Genomic DNA, 16,405 nt, shown 5'->3' on the forward strand with positions numbered 1-16,405 from the left:
AAAACAAATATACGAAATATAGAAGCACATAAACCACAATTGTTATCTAAAATTTTAATAGTTTATCAAAGGTATTATGACGTAACACCGTTACATTTTTAATCCACGATGAACGTGCGTAAAACTTTTCATTTGTTTCTACCGATTTAGATACGTCGTTTTAATAAATGTAATATCATTTCAAATTCACTACATAAAGGTTCCATGTGACATGATTTGTGACAAAATTAGTATAGTAGGTGTTAGGAAAATGCATTTTTTTTAATGTTTGCACAAACCGTTTCGTCATTTTAGCTATTCGCCGTGTTCTCGCAATGTAAGCGATGCGGTTAAAATAGAGCGCACGTTTAGGTCGTCAATAATTACGGAACAAAGAAACCAAAGAGTATATTGTCGGCCGAACGTAAGAAAGTTGATTTTAATATAAATAGGATTTATTTCTACTAAAAAAATCCGGATGTTTTTCGACGATCCGGACGGTGACATTATCACTGAAAAAGGGGTATTTTTACAATCCTGCATAAATAATGATAAATTTTAACTTTTACAGGTATGGTGATGCCAGACCGTTCCACATTTAGTGTTTCTGATGTGAGAGCATTTGTTGGTGGACGACGTATGGTTGACGTTATGGAGTGCAAGACACAACGTGCTTTGGAAATGTCCATGCGCGATTTTGAACGCTATTTTGAGGGTTCTGATCGAAAATATATCTACAATGTTATTTCTTTGGAGTTTTCTCAATCCAGATTGGAATCGTTAATTCAAAGACCAAAAGTCGTTGATGCTCTGGACTGGATTGATTTGGTTTGGCCACAGCATTTAAAGCATACACAAGTGGAACAGACCAATAGGATTCACCATATGAAATACCCAAAAGTACAAAAATACTGCCTCATGTCAGTAGCTGGGTGTTACACTGATTTTCATATTGATTTTGGCGGCACTTCGGTTTGGTACCATATTTTAAAAGGCGGCAAAATTTTCTGGCTTATACCACCTACGAATGAAAACTTGCAACTTTATGAGCGCTGGACACTTTCTGGTAATCAAGGAGATATTTTCTTCGCTGATATGGTTTCTCGTGCCCAAAGGCTAGAACTGGTTGCAGGTAACTCTCTTATGATACCTAGTGGGTGGATTCACGCAGTGTATACTCCTTACGATTCCATTGTTTTTGGTGGAAACTTTTTGAACTCTTTTAATATTCCAATGCAATTGAGAATTGCACAAGTAGAAGAGAGATTAAAAGTGCCCGGACGGTTTCGTTTCCCTTTCTTTTCAGAAGTCCTTTGGTATGCTTTGGACCGGTACCTACACTGCCTCACTAAGAAGACGTTTTTATCTGAGGAATTTAAGGAGGAAAATCACTGCATTGTAAAAGAGAAACCTGATGTGGAAAAAGAAGAAGAGGAATATGTTCATCTCACCCCATTCGAATATAAAGGTCTTCAAAAACTTATTGAAACTTTAGAGTTTTTGCCGGAAGGAAAACAATCTATTCCTGATGGTATTTTAAACCCCTTAGAACTAATTAAAACGGGAAAGTCTCTGTTATGGAACCACTCTGCTGACGACCATGAAATGTCAATCACAGGAAAATCTAAAGTTTATTGGCCAGTTACAATAAAGCCACGAGACTTGCACAAACTTCCCAGAAAACCAAGGACACCAAGCACAAGTTCCACGCCAGGCACTAAGAAACCAAACGCAAGTCGTGTACGAAGAGTTCGTTGCAAGCAGTGTGAAGCATGCCAAAGAGGAGACTGCCGAGAGTGCGTGTTCTGCAAGGACATGCGAAAATATGGTGGCCCTGGAACCATGAAACAAACATGTATTTTAAGAAGATGCATCAACCCAATACTGCCATCAACAGCCAGAGAAGAACCTGTAACAGTAAACCAGCCAACACCATTTGTTGAGTCCCCAGTTCCTCCCAAGCCAGGAAAACGAGGCAAGAAACGGTTAAGCTCAAATGAGTCCGTAGTTGTCCCGATGAAGTCAACAAAATTGGAGGAAGATGTAGAAGAGGAAGATGATGACAGCGACTTTTCTCCACCTTCTAAGAACCAAATGCCACGAGTAGTAATTGCTCGTGTTTCAACTGGCGATTTAGCGAAGTACGCGGTTCGGCCCGCTGATTCAAGCACAGAAGAAGATTTAGCCAAGCTGCCAACTGAAACTGAGACCCTGAGCATGAACAGGACCCTTTGGATGCATGTGTTTAAGTATTTGAACCATACAGACTTATGTAGTTGTATGCTAGTATGTAAGGACTTTCTACGCTGGTGTGCTTCACCCAGTTTATGGAAGAGTGTAAATTTAACCGGTAAACAAATCAATTCTTCAACACTGCAATGCTTGGTACGACGAACCCCAACAAGCATAAACTTCTCCGAGTCTAACATCAGCTACAGGCAGTTGATGTGGTTATTTGAGCGATCTCCTTCTTTAAGAGAGTTATACCTCATTAGGTGTGCATGGTCTACAGTTGCAGCACTGAATACAGCTGCCTGCCCCCCTTTAAACCTCCTTGATTTATCCTGGGCAGCAGGGTTTACAGACCCCCATTTAAAACAACTTCTTTCTGCCCCTACAGATGTACGTCCTGGCCAGGAAATCTGCCACACAAGATTAAGATTCTGCCGAGAGCTTTCAGTTGCCGGTACAGATATAACCGACGTAGGTTTAAAGTTAATTTCTCACTATCTACCACACCTCAAAAGCGTTAATATTAGCTTCTGCTCTGTAACCAGCGAAGGGTTCGGTTACCTCACTTCTTCCAATTCAAGTATGCCGAAAATTCTTTCTGTTATAATTTCCCAACACTGCCACCTAATGACTGACTGTGCGCTTCAAAATGCTTCCAAACTCCCCAAGATCTCACAGCTGGACTTCAGAGGCTGCACAGAAGTAACAGAAGAGGCGTGCGAAGATTTTATTGAGAATTTTAAACTGAATCTGTTCATGCCAGAACCTCTTTACTTAGTTGCACAAAATACATAAGTAAAAATCATAATACATAAATAAAATTCATAAGAGCTTATTTGTAACCTCAAATGCTAATTGCATGAAAGCTCCCTGTTGGGCAATATTTTAGTATTGCCTGTAAACCAGAGTTTTTTTTACACTGCTTATTCAGTTTCATGTTGTACGAATTTCTTTATTTCTAAGTCACGTTTTTGTTCCGTTCGAAATAAAACAGCTTTTATTTTGATAACATACGCGAAAATGTCTTCCAACGACGTAGGTTGTGCGCTAATACAGCGAACAGTAAAGTCCGAAACGATTTAAGAACAATGTATCCTATCAAAACATAGCCTACACATCGTGTAAGATAAGTAATCTAGAAAAGACGTGCGTGGTATGAATGAAATTCGGCCGAAATAAACGGTATTTACACGGGTGCATTTTACAGTCTATATCTTAAAACTTGCATAAGAGTCAATTGAAAACGCTACTTGCTGGTATGTAGTATAAATCTTAATCAACTGAATATAATATCTGACATGTTATCACAATGTTACATTTACATACTGCCACAACGTAAGATGTACATATATACGAGGCTAGAAATCGTGATCTGAAACGTTAAAAACGCCTACTCTTTTGATTAGTTTAACAAATTAATTTAGTTTCACCTATTTCTTATTTATGTATTCAATTTGTTTCAGTTTTTGTTATAAAATACTTCTATTTTAAAGTCCAAATACCCAAATAAAATACTTTTGAGGTTTTGAATTTGTACAGCATCTATATGACGTCATTTCAAACGATTTTAAAGAGTGTAAAATGTTCAATATCTGATTTTTGCTGTGATATTTTTTCGAATTTCCACAATATTTATGATTTAAAACATTCTTAGCATGTGTTGTTTTACAACAACTGTAAATAAACACTTAGTTCGTTGTGGAAAGGTGCAATTTTTTTGTAGGAGTTGAGATTTAAATGTCAATCAGACTTATGCAGTTCGGTAATGTATGGTAATTTCCCCTGGTTGAGAATATACTCAAATATTGGTTGTGTGCATGCTTAAACAAGGTAAAGAAATATTTAATAATACAAATTTAGATTAGTTTTACCGTTTCAAATCTGATTACCATACTATAGAATATTACAAAACCTTCAAAGCAGATTCACTCATAGCTTAGCAGAATGAAAATAACACAAATTTTTGATTCCTTTTTTTAAAGTTAGTTTATACAATTTCTTTTCCCGCGTGCTGGTGCAATTAAAGTATAGGCAAAGTCCAAACTTATGTAAAATCCTTTAACTTAACTGCAATCATGGTCAAAAAGGCAACAATGTCACGTGACTGGCGCCATTGGTCAACCGCTTTGAGTTCAGAGTATGGTATTCTGTTTGCGTTTGGTTATGTAACGCTGTTTTCGAGTACGGCTAACTGTAAAACTCAAACAATATTGTTTGCAGATGCGTATAGTTAAATATTCTTTATCTGAGTTCACACACTGCAAGTAAACAGTTTTTGACATAAATTAATAACACGCGGCGAGTCGTACCATACGTCTAATAACCATAATCATGATGCAATTGTATTTTTTCTCGTGTATTTATACAGGAATAGAGTCACAATATCGAAAGTAATAATGATTTTAAGGCAGTTTCATAGATCGCTCTACATGTCTGAACTTAAGAAACAGACCAGTTTTTCTCAAATGGCAGCCAAAACAACAGTAAAAGAAAGCCAAGTCAAACCAATTGTGATTATTCTGCCTTGGTTAGGTGCAAATGAAAAAGCTACAGAAAAATATGCCCAACTTTATAGATCTCTTGGATTCAATGTAATAAAAAGAGATTCAAAAATGACGGACTTTTTGTTGCCGAAAAAGGGTTTTGAAAATAGCAAAAACTTTTTGACTCAGCTGGAACATAATACACAGCCGATTGTTGTCCATTCTATGTCAATTGGTTGTTATTTCTATAGTCTAATGCTGCTAGCCATGGAAAACGAACCCGAAAAATATGCAAATATTGCTAAAAACATCCAATTCCAAGTATGTGACAGTCCTGTAGTAGGGACAATAAAAGAAATGGCTTTTGGAGTGTCAAGTATGGTAACAAACAACTCTGCATTGAGAGCACTTATGAAGATGGTAACTTTGGGTTATTTTTTCTTGAGCAAGCCTTTTACTGTCAAGTATTACGACACAGTACTTGAACTCATCAAATACAGATGCCCAGCAGTGCCTTCTTTACTCATGACCTCAAAAAACGACCCGATGGCATGCCCTGAAGCTTTTCAGAGCTTTGTAAAAGCCTGGGAAGACAGGGGGTGCAAAGTAGCAACCAAAATCTGGGAAAAATCCGAACATGCGCGCCATTTGCATAACCATCCAAATGAATACAGAGCATTGATTACAGATCTTTTAAAGGATGGATTTAAAATAGAATCAAAATTGTAAAGACCTAAAAACAAAGAAAAGACATGAAAAAAAAGAGAAAAAGACAATTTGTAAAGTTCTATAAAATTCAAATCACAAAGAGACATAAATTCTTTTCAGTAAAGTTTTTAAAAAAGATTCCCATTTTTAAAGGGACATGGAGGCTTTTAAAGTCTAATTCTGTTGCAATATTATGTGGTCATTTATTACTAACGTACTAATAATTCTACTGACTTGTTTTCAATAATAAAATTCACTGCACAAGGTTTCAATTCTGTGGGTTTCAATAATTTACATACCAAATGTAGTGCCCTTCTTTTTAGTATTCTTCACTCCAATTTTTCACTAATTTTCATGCAAGTCTATATATATATATGCTAAATTATACCCCATCAAGTTTCAAGTGTAATTGTTATCTGTATATCTAGAATGTAATTGGTTCAATGTTAAAACTGAAAACTGTTTTGTGTATAAAAACAGGCAACTTTTTTTGTCTATACTCAGGGAAAATAGCATAATCATATCATACGTATGGGTGTTTATTTTTCAGGTATATATACCATTGAACGCATAATATTGGTACTGTATTTCTGAAACATACAATAACTAATCTTTGTTCGAACATATATCTAGGAAATATGCCATTGCCGTTTTGTTTTATAATAATTTAAAATATATAATTATATATATATATATGTTGGTAAAGTACAGGTTAAAATATTTTGTGCAATAAGCTAAGCTTTTCTACTGCAACGAAATATCGATTTCCCAGAGATCTATCTTTTTTTCACAGTCTTACCCCCAATGTTATAGGCATTCTTATGCAAATACAATCGTATATAATGTAACCCAGAAAAAAATAAACTGATTTATTATCTTGAAGATAGGAACAAGTGGTGCTAGTATAGATGTACATAGGTGTTTTGTGTGAAATGTAAATCTTTACACATTTTACCCTTTGTGGTGCATGTTACTGTGTATGAGAGTAATGCCTTCTCAGAAGAAAATTTCGACCTTTTTTTCGCCGAAAACAACAAACAAACGGAAAACAACTACAGTAAGCTGTGCTTGTTTTTTTGACCCAAACTAATATATATATATATATATAAATCATTTTTTTGTTCATTTTCCTATTTACTTTTAATAGCAATGATGCTCTTTTAATTCAGTGGTGTATTTAGTGCTTATTACATGTGTTATTGCACTTGAATAAAAGTTATTACTTTTCTACAAAAGTATATAATTTAACTGCTATTTTTACTCAATTTCAGACAAATGAAACAAGCAAAAAACTTAAGGCTGACAAGGAAAATATTAATATCACTGAAACTCAAAGGTAATGGGAAAATTTTCTTGGCATGTTTTTAATTCCAACAACATAAGTTTACTTTAAACTGAGCTTTTTATTTGTATTTTTGCATTATTTTTTGGCTAAAAAGGTAATACCCCATTTGTTATAAAACACTTTAGTACGTATGATGTTCATTACTTACAACAAAAATTTCATTTAATCCAAGTCTTTTATTTGGTTTTGATTTCTATTTTTTGCAGGACAAACACCACAAAACAAGTTTGTTTGGATACACCCAAGAATAAGATGGGACCAAGCTGGAGAATTGCATTGCAAGCAGAACTAACCAAACCTTATTATATAAAGGTATACTCGGTGTTAGAGTTGAAGTAGTTGAACCAATATTTATTGATTCTTGTTATCTTTGATATGGTAGTAATCCCCATTATTCATTGATTCTTAGTTTTACTATAATGCTTTTGCAAACCCTTCAGCAGAAGAGTAATTAATTCCTAGAAGAGTTCGGCTATGCAGACCTCCACTAGAGTTGCGGCACGGCATTAATCAGTAAACATTAGAACCAAAAAGTCACAGGAAAAGTGCATGTCTAACACCAAAAGTGCGTGTCTAACACCAAAAGTGCGTGTCTAACTATCCCTGCCTCTCCTGGTTTGCTGCCTATGCATGCATATTACATACAAAATACACATTAGACCATTTGGAAAGCATCCATATTCAAACCAACCTATTCAAGCTGACAAGGATAATATAGAGGGGTGGGGGAAGATGGAACACCTTTTAATTCAATTTTCTCGTCCAATTTAATAGTAAATAACAAACATTCAAAGAGGCATAAAACCCTATTCTCTCTCATACACCATTAAAACACAATGAGTGAGAATATTTGGATATTATGTGCTAAAGGTGTCCCGTCTTCCGCACCCTAATATACTTTAACCTATTCTGTTTATAGGTTACCGACTTTGTAAAATCTGAAAGAACAAAACACAAAGTTTACCCTCCAGAACAACAGGTGTTTGCATGGACACAACATTGTAAAATTGAAGACATCAAAGTTGTAATACTTGGGCAAGATCCTTACCATGGCCCTGGACAAGCTCATGGTTTATGCTTTAGTGTTCAGGTATAATAATTTCATTTCTGTTCGTTATGTTTAGGAATTTTTTGCAAGAAGGTAAAACAAGATTTTGAAATCCAAACTTTGCTTTTGAATACCATTAACCTAATACTGTATGACTATTCTGAGTTGGGAAGGTGTGAGGTCCTGTTGGAGGCCTTGGACTTAGGCAAAATTTGAGTAATTATATTGACCTATTTTAATCTCCAGAAAGGCATACGTACTCCACCCAGCTTAAAAAACATGTTCAAAGAACTGGAAAGTGATGTTGAAGGATTCAATACCCCAGACCATGGAGATTTAACAGGGTGGGCTGATCAGGGTAAGACTTTTCCCCAAAATTTTGATGCACTGGCGTTAAATATGCATTTGTATAAATAAATCTGTTTTAAAACATTACTTTACGCAACATGCGAAATTAAGGATAACATCTGTATATGTATCTTTATCTTATGCCATATTATTTACCGAGTATACCCTACTAAAGCATAAACACTAAACAGCAGGGTAAAAACGTTTAGGTGTCAAAATTCATAGGAGATGTCACTTCTGTTTAAAAAAACTTCTAATATTTGGTATTTTATCCACTCATGACTCATACGATATTCCTTGTTTAAACTTCTGTTACAAACGCAGGTGTTCTGCTTCTCAATGCTGTGTTAACAGTAAGAGATGGTGAACCTAACTCACATAAGGATAAGGGATGGGAGGAGTTGACAGATTCTGTCATTTCATGGATCAGCACCAACTTAAACGGGGTTGTGTTTATGCTGTGGGGAAGTTATGCTCACAAGAAGGGAGCAAAAATAGACCAGGTATAACAATACATATGTATGACAGTGTGGCAAACTAATTAGTGCGTCTGCTACTAGCCTAGAGTTTGTTGGTTCAAGGCTCGGTGCCACTACTACTGTGGACTAGTGGTCCGATACCCTAACTAAAACAACAAAAGTAATAACCCTTAGAGTTACACATGTGGTAAGTTGTAAGCGAGCATAAGGTGTCTAAAACAGAACATGAATGCCGTTGCCGTAATGTAAGGATAAATTAATTACATTCATACAACACCCGTGTTATAACAATTTTCGTTGTCCCGCAATGTGAGGATAAATAGTTACATTCATTTATTCAATGTTATTCCTAGCAACGTCACCTTGTGCTGAAAGCTGTCCATCCTTCACCTTTGTCAGCACATAGAGGTTACTTTGGCTGTAAACATTTCTCTAAAGCGAACAAATATTTAAAAAAACAAGGAAAAAGTGAAATCGAATGGAATGATTTGTAGAATTGGCTTTGTAGCTGTAGTGTGTTTGTTTGGTGTGGTTTTAATACACACTAGTTTGCCTATGGTGATTTTTACCCTTAATTTAATAAATTTAATCGCATTTAACCCACACGGATGAAAGCCAACTTACTGTACATTTGTATAGCTGTTTTAGTAGCAATGCCATGTTTAAAAGGTGCTTGTATTGCTGAACATAGGCACCAAACCTGGGGTGGCAGGGTTACCCTAAATTATTTTAAATTGATCGCTTTACATCCAAAAAAATGTTTTACAGAATTTTGTTTTTAACTATTCCTGCCTCCCCTGTGTTTTTAAAATTTGGGGTCTATGTTCCAACATAAAACAAAAGCCAAAACTAACCAGTTTTCGTTTAAGTGAGCTTGCTATACTGCCTTGTTCGTTGTTAACTGCCATGTAAATACTTGTACAATATCACAGTAACTTTTGTCACTTAATTTAGAAGGTCACTCTGTTTTTACAGAAATCGGGGGAAATGTCAAAATATTGGTGGTTTTAATACACTAGAATGGACCATGTTACATTTTGTACATAAGTGTGTTTTTTACGTTTAACGGTAGATTACTGCCAAATGATAGTTTTGAAAGTGCTGCTACACTCTTCTACTACTTGTATATATTTAATCATACTTGTGTGCCCATTTCATTTGCGCCTCATTCATAAAACATTTTTTACACATTTTCAACCCAAAATCATAGGTTTTTGACACAATATTGCTGAACTAAAATTGTTAAAACTTCAAAAACCCATTTCGTCACCATTTTTTTAAAAGATGCTTTTGTGTTCATGTCGTGCATATTGTAAAAATTCAGTGTCTGATTTCGTTTTAAATTTTGCTGAAAAATTGGTAAATCATTTGATGCCTATACTGCCAAAATTGTTATTACCTGCCATTTGGAAAATAAAGAAACTTTGGAATTTCCCCATCTTTCATTTAAAGCCAGTATCGGCTTATGGGTAAGATTGTGCAAAATTAGACATCCTAATACTGACCAATGGGTTAAGGGCCATACTGTTCGTGTTTTTCCAAATATACGCGGACAACAGCAGAAATATACGCGGACAACAGCAGCACTGGGCTACGAACCCATTACCCAACGGTCACAACGCGAGCGCACAACTCGTATGCGTGTGAAAGTATTGTTTGCAACGTATTTGTATAATAAAAGTTCATTTTAAAAGCGAAGTATATTAAAATTTCACTTATATTGCTATTTATAAAATAATTCGATTTTTTTAACGCACAAGAACCCTTATAAAATGTAAACAATACGCCGGATAGAAATAATATAAAATAGGAAGTTGTCAAGTGACGGTCGCCTAGCAACGAATTGTAGCGTCTCAAATTCTGAAGTCGCCATTTAACAAAAGGCTTTAACCTGGTAAGACGTCCCACAACCGAGTTATTTGATACTTAACAAAGAGTTTAGCTCGCTAGATCGGTGTAGGAGCAATTGTGCTGCATATTTTCAGGTTTTTAAACTTTTTATTGGCTCCGTTTAGTATTGATTGTCGTTTTATTAACAGCTTAGAGACGATTGAACAATTGTTTTGTATTGTTGAAGTAAGAAAACTTAACCAAACTACTTTAAAGCGTTGATTTAAATGACGTTTAGCGTTTTAAATGTCGTTTATAGCCGAACTAGTTAGCCGTTTTATAGGTTACAATGAAAAAGGAGATCAAATATCTACTATTAGAAAACTGTCAAAATGCAACTGCATTTTTTATGTTTTTTTTATTTAAATCTTTTACTTTTTTTCTATAGTTGTTAAAATTAGGAGTTGTAAGAATTATGGCTAAGCTAGTCCAAGCGCCACCCAAGTTCACGCCACCAGAATGGCATAACTCCAACTTTACAAAGTATGACAACGCTGAGGGGCAGAGGTCGCGCTCGGAGAGATTGATTGATGAAAGCGCTCGGCTGATGGAAGAGGTGGATAAGACCACAAGGAGGAGCCAGAGAGATGTGAATAAGAAGATCGGTAAGTTGATGCAGGGTTGATATATTTATTTTATATATACAAGTCCCATCGCCAAATGTGAGTGCTTTATAAATTAATGTAATTCATTTATCCTCTTTTTTTCGGGGCAACAACAGTCGTTATAACACGAATGTTCAGTTTCATACACCACCTCATAACTCCTACGAGTGTTTTTTTACCGAATGACTGTCATTTACCTTTATTCATCAGCTCAAAGATTGGAAGACATTAACTTCTGGAAGTCTGAGCTTGAGTTAAAACTCACTGAGTTGACCACAGAAAATGAGACTTTGTTAAATTATAAGACTCGCCTGGAAAAGGCACTTGCAGCTTGTGAGGAACCTCTTGCTATTGCTCAGACTTGCTTGCTTAACAGGTATATGTTATTGCTTTGTATATGCACAGAGAACAATAGTTTGTATAAGTCTCAAAAAGAAATGTTAGACCTTTAACATCACAAACATCCCAGAAGGTTTCTCTCATACTTATAATATGCCTGTCAGGCCGTCAGCAACGGAATATATACTTTTTCTATTCATTTCTATATGGGTGAGGTTCTTGTCAAAGACCTGAGATTTAGGCTAGATTTGGCACAATACTCAACGTACAACATATATAATATATATATAAACTAATAAGCATGTTGTTTCTGGACGTCAACAGATGTTTTCCAGGTAAGACACTTAATAAATTACCCCTATGAAGGAGAAAGTCACAACTAAAGATATACAAAAGATAATAGATACATAATATATATACAAGCATGTTGGTTTTAGAGAGCAACGTGTTTCAATCGATCTGGTCCATGATAACGTGGAGAAGGAGCTTCTAAAAGAAGTAGAAGCAATACAAGGTGTTGTTGCTCTGCTTGAGAGAACTCATGAGCAAACAGTTGAACAGATAAGGTTAATACGTAATGTGATGTGCATTTCTGCAGACTGTGTTTGGTTTATAGAAATTTATACCTGTACAACTGTTAAAATCCTATAAAGGGAGAACTAAAAACAAAGTTTTAACACCTGGTAATACCAATTTGCTTCCTAGCAAGCAACAAAAAAAGATTATTATGTAGTATGGTGTAAAGTGGGAAGTATTTGTGACTTTGAAATGCAACTAGAACGTAGACGTTTTTTACCCAAGACAACATTCCAATCATTAAACAGCTATTTCATTACATTAATTATACAGTTAGTCTCAAATTTTTTGTTAAAATTTAGTCAGGTTTTTATAGTGTAACCAAATAGAAAGTTTGTGGCAATATTTTAACACATTTTATAACTTTCCATTTTAGACTGAACAGATCTGCCAAGTATTATCTTGAGAAAGATCTAAAGGACAAAGCTATGGCGCAAAACATTGATTCATTTTGTTCCGAGCTTCACAACAACAGCGCGGGTATTGGACTTCGTGGGAATGTAGTTCGTGTCGAATCACAGTGAGTTTTATTGTTTGATTGGATGTAACCTATCTATCTTTCGGGGTGGTGCAAATTTAAAAGTTAGAATGTTTTTATAGCATTGTAACCCAATTTTTTCTGAACTGAAATTAAACTGAGAAATTCGGGTGTAAAAACTGCTCTATAATTCTATATATAACGATTTCACAATAAATATCATATTATTTTTAGCTCTGTGACCCCGATAGACTGGGCTGCATTTAGCGACGCAAACGTTGAAAAGGCTGAGCGTGAACGAAACAGCTCTGTTAACCTTCGTGCCAGCATTGATGGGATACTTAAGCAAACTGCTGATGACATGCATACACAATGTGCTGCTGTTAACCTGGCTTTTAGAGAGAGAGTGGCGGAAACGAAGAAGGCAAAGAATAAACTGGAACAGCATTTGGATAAGGTTGGCCTATATTGACTATTTTACTCAAGCAGTTTTTACCCCTAGCATGTTTTTTATACTTGTAGGCATCTATTGACAATTTTTACACAAGTAGATTTTACCGATAGGCTGTAGCTTGCTTTTTTTTTGTTTGTTGTTGTTAGTCTGTATATTGACAATTTTACTTCAGCAGTTTTTTTTTAGTCTGCTTTTTATGTTTCTAATTCTCTACTCTTTGCTGTTTTACTAATCTGATCTTCTTACTGTATTTAAAGTTATAAAGAACAAATTACTGTATAGGTTTTATCCCTGTGTTGAGGTAATGGACCAAATCTGGCCTAAATCCTAGGTCCTAAACAAAGGAATCACCCATAAAATTAAAAAAAAACTTCAAAAAACTTTTTTTAAATATTATTAATTCACAGGTCTTGGGTGAAATAAGCACCATGGAAAAGAACATTATTGAGCTGAACAAGGCAATAGCTGATAAGAACGGTCCAATGATGGTATCACAAAGCAGGCTGGGAGAGAGAACACAAAGACCCAATGTTGAACTATGCAGAGACCCTGTACAGTACAGACTCATTGACGAGGTAGCTGTGTGAATGTTAATTTCCAGAACTTATTTAACGTTAACTACAGTGGTTATAACACTGGTGTTCTGTTTGATACATCTTGAGCCCGCTTCAAGCTACCTCTATGTAACTTTGTAGGTGATTGAATAAATGTAACTTATTTATCCCTACATGCTGAGGCAACAATAATCGATATAACACAGCTGTTGTGTTTTACACATCTCAGGCCCCCTTATCACGTATGTAACTTTAAAAGTGAATATTTTAAGGGTATTTATTTAGGTATGACAAAAAAAGGGAAGTAAGACCGGCCTAAATTCCACATTTTCAAGACCTCACCCATATAGAAATGTATACAAACCAAGAAATGTATGTTTTGTACAACAACATCACAGACTTTCAGTTGTTAAATACCTTTTTTTAAATTTAATCCATATTTTTTTTTTATAAAACCCTTTTTAAATCCATAAAAAAAGATCTACATTGAACAGCATTTTCTACATTAAAAAGCACAAAACTTTTTTTAGGTAAATGAAATCCAGCGTAGCATCCAGCAACTGACAAGCACTCTTGCCCAAGCTGAAGCGGAACTTAAAGGACTTATTAGAAACCAACTTTTATTGGAAGAAGATATTCAGGTCAGCAAATCTATTTGTTAAGATTTTATGTGATTGTTAGGCCTGCAAATATATGGACTTGTTTCACTGTAGAGCTAAGTTGGCAGGCATGTGCCATCGGTGAGCATGAGCTCTAATACACCATGTGTGTCTGTTGTATAAAAAGACACCCATGGTATAACCTAACAGCGAGCATAGGGTGTGTGAATACACCATGTGTGTCTGATGTATAAGAAGACACCCATGTTATAACTCAAAACAGTAAGCATGAGGTGTATGAATACACCATGTGTGTCTGATGTATAAGGAGACACCCATGTTATAACTCAAAACAGTAAGCATGAGGTGTATGAATACACCATGTGTGTCTGATGTATAAGGAGACACCCATGTTATAACTCAAAACAGTAAGCATGAGGTGTATGAATACACCATGTGTGTCTGGTGTATAAGGAGACACCCATGTTATAACTCAAACAGTGAGCATGAGGTGTATGAATACACCATGTGTGTCTGGTGTATAAGAAGACACCCATGTTATAACTCGACAGTGAGCATGAGGTGTATGAATACACCATGTGTGTCTGGTGTATAAGAAGACACCCATGTTATAACTCAAACAGTGAGCATGAGGTGTATGAATACACCATGTGTGTCTGGTGTATAAGAAGACACCCATGTTATAACTCAAACAGTGAGCATGAGTTGTATGAATACACCATCTGTTTCCGGTGTATAAAAAGACACCCATGTTATAACTTGACAGTGAGTATGAGTTGTATGAATACACCATCTGTGTCTGATGTATAAGAAAACACCCACGTTATAACTTGACAGCAAGCATGAGCTATATGCATGCAATTAACAAAAAAAACACATGAAGTTCTACAGCCAGTGTCTTTCATTCAACAGGTTAAATCGAACTCTCTGTATATTGACGAAGTTGAATGCATGCGGATCCGTGAGGCCATCTCTATCAACTATTTCTAAACTACAACACACCACTGACTGTTGGCCATGCAATAAACATGTTGTCACTTTTGTATAGCTATAACGTGCACCAAACTACGTTATAATTTCCGCTTAATAATATAGCATTAATCGGCCTGCATGGCCTGCCATACTTAATAGCGTAACTTTACGTATGAGATTTAAATACGTATTAGCGTTCGTATAAGAAGCGCCAGCCTACTTTATTGCGTTGGAATTGCATTGTAAGTAAAAGACATATAAGCATATGTTTGGTCGCTGGATTTGATATTCACAACTTGTATTAGCATTGAATGAAGAATGAACCGATTTATCTTTGCATGGCGGGGCAACGACGGTCGTTATTCCACGGGTGTTCTGTTTTATATACACCTCTTGCTCGCTTACAAGTTACCACGGATGTAATCTATTTCTCCTCTCGTGGCGGGCAACGACGGTCGTTTTACCACGAGTGTTCTGTTTCATACACCTCGTGCGCGCTCACGAGTTACCAAGAATATAACTTTGCATGAGATTTATTTTGAGACTTTTGTAATGCATGGCTGTTTATACAACCCATAAGCGACGCCTTGGTTGTAGCAATTTCCGTTTCTTGCCCAAGGACAAATACGTCCACAATATTAGTATAGCTAATACTTGATTAATAATGCTTGCGTGTACCGGATTTAGTTATAGTGGTGTGGAAAAAATGGGACACCTTTTTAAGAAGGCTGTACACAGTATCCGGCATGCGAAGTCGCATGCAAGCCTATTTCAGAGTTTCCGAAATCCGGACAAAACAGACAAAACGGACGAATTCCGGATACTGTGTACAGCAACTTTAATTCAATTTTCCCGCCCCATTTGGTGGTAAACAAAGAACATTCAAAGAATTATAAAACCGTATCCTCACGACTTCACAGACCGTTGTTAATTGTTTAAAACACGATTAGGTTATTTGGACATTATGTGCTAAAGGTGTCGCAAACTACCACGCTGTACTATACGCGAAACCACGCGCTTCCCTTTATCTCAGTTCTGTGGTCTGCAGTGTAAACGGGCAACTGCTATGTGTGGTTTGAGCCACGTTTGTAACGGTAGGGTCCTGGCAAACATTAGTTATTAGAGAAATTGAGTAACGCAGGTTTAGGACCGAGTACGGTGTTTATTTGAAAAACGTATGCGTATTTAATATTTAAAATAGGTTTTATTTACCTATTGGAATACAGTAACGGAGAACATATTATTTAAAACAGCGAAGAGAAGGGAATTAGCAGCAAAGCGACAGTTCGTTAAAC

The 16,405-nt window shown here is 35.9% G+C and overlaps 4 protein-coding genes across 4 annotated transcripts in view; all 4 read left to right on the forward strand.

The window, feature by feature from the left end:
* The window catches only part of zf(cxxc)-1 (zinc finger protein), a 4,370-nt gene extending 1,150 nt beyond the window's left edge, over nucleotides 1-3,220 (forward strand). Inside the window, 1 exon segment of the mRNA NM_001078430.1 lies at nucleotides 551-3,220. Coding sequence (NP_001071898.1) covers nucleotides 551-3,006 — 2,456 coding nt within the window. The 3' untranslated portion in view covers nucleotides 3,007-3,220.
* Nucleotides 3,221-4,547: 1,327 nt separating this feature from the next.
* On the forward strand, nucleotides 4,548-5,668 carry LOC100186401. The gene has a single exon (XM_026834846.1). The coding sequence runs from the start codon at nucleotides 4,608-4,610 to the stop codon at nucleotides 5,421-5,423; it is 816 nt and encodes a 271-aa protein (XP_026690647.1). The 5' UTR covers nucleotides 4,548-4,607; the 3' UTR covers nucleotides 5,424-5,668.
* On the forward strand, nucleotides 5,561-10,056 carry LOC100184071 (uracil-DNA glycosylase). Its single transcript, XM_018812231.2, has 8 exons — nucleotides 5,561-6,459; nucleotides 6,674-6,738; nucleotides 6,954-7,059; nucleotides 7,667-7,837; nucleotides 8,042-8,153; nucleotides 8,468-8,646; nucleotides 8,976-9,149; nucleotides 9,193-10,056. Exons 1-7 carry the CDS (start codon nucleotides 6,370-6,372, stop codon nucleotides 9,114-9,116), a joined length of 864 nt encoding a protein of 287 aa, XP_018667776.1. The 5' UTR covers nucleotides 5,561-6,369; the 3' UTR covers nucleotides 9,117-9,149; nucleotides 9,193-10,056.
* Nucleotides 10,057-10,458: 402 nt separating this feature from the next.
* LOC100186452 (tektin-1-like) lies at nucleotides 10,459-15,376 on the forward strand. The gene is made up of 9 exons (XM_002130430.5): nucleotides 10,459-10,516; nucleotides 10,901-11,117; nucleotides 11,328-11,493; nucleotides 11,894-12,022; nucleotides 12,409-12,552; nucleotides 12,745-12,967; nucleotides 13,372-13,539; nucleotides 14,049-14,159; nucleotides 15,051-15,376. The coding sequence occupies exons 2-9, from the start codon at nucleotides 10,928-10,930 to the stop codon at nucleotides 15,126-15,128; spliced, it is 1,209 nt and encodes a 402-aa protein (XP_002130466.1). The 5' UTR covers nucleotides 10,459-10,516; nucleotides 10,901-10,927; the 3' UTR covers nucleotides 15,129-15,376.
* Nucleotides 15,377-16,405: the final 1,029 nt, after the last annotated feature.

Source organism: Ciona intestinalis, chromosome 6, assembly GCF_000224145.3.
Source record: "Ciona intestinalis chromosome 6, KH, whole genome shotgun sequence".
NCBI classification, from domain to species: domain Eukaryota; kingdom Metazoa; phylum Chordata; class Ascidiacea; order Phlebobranchia; family Cionidae; genus Ciona; species Ciona intestinalis.

Excerpts from the sequence above, each read along its gene's own strand:
- LOC100186452 (XM_002130430.5), top strand. The coding sequence starts at position 10,928 with ATGGCTAAGCTAGTCCAAGCGCCACCCAAGTTCACGCCACCAGAATGG. Across the intron at positions 11,118-11,327 it reads AGATGTGAATAAGAAGATCG|CTCAAAGATTGGAAGACATT; the intron begins GTAAGTTGATGC and ends TTTATTCATCAG. Across the intron at positions 12,553-12,744 it reads GTAGTTCGTGTCGAATCACA|CTCTGTGACCCCGATAGACT; the intron begins GTGAGTTTTATT and ends TATTATTTTTAG.
- LOC100186401 (XM_026834846.1), top strand. The coding sequence starts at position 4,608 with ATGATTTTAAGGCAGTTTCATAGATCGCTCTACATGTCTGAACTTAAG.
- LOC100184071 (XM_018812231.2), top strand. The coding sequence starts at position 6,370 with ATGTTACTGTGTATGAGAGTAATGCCTTCTCAGAAGAAAATTTCGACC. Across the intron at positions 6,460-6,673 it reads ACAAACGGAAAACAACTACA|ACAAATGAAACAAGCAAAAA; the intron begins GTAAGCTGTGCT and ends ACTCAATTTCAG. Across the intron at positions 7,060-7,666 it reads CCAAACCTTATTATATAAAG|GTTACCGACTTTGTAAAATC; the intron begins GTATACTCGGTG and ends TTCTGTTTATAG.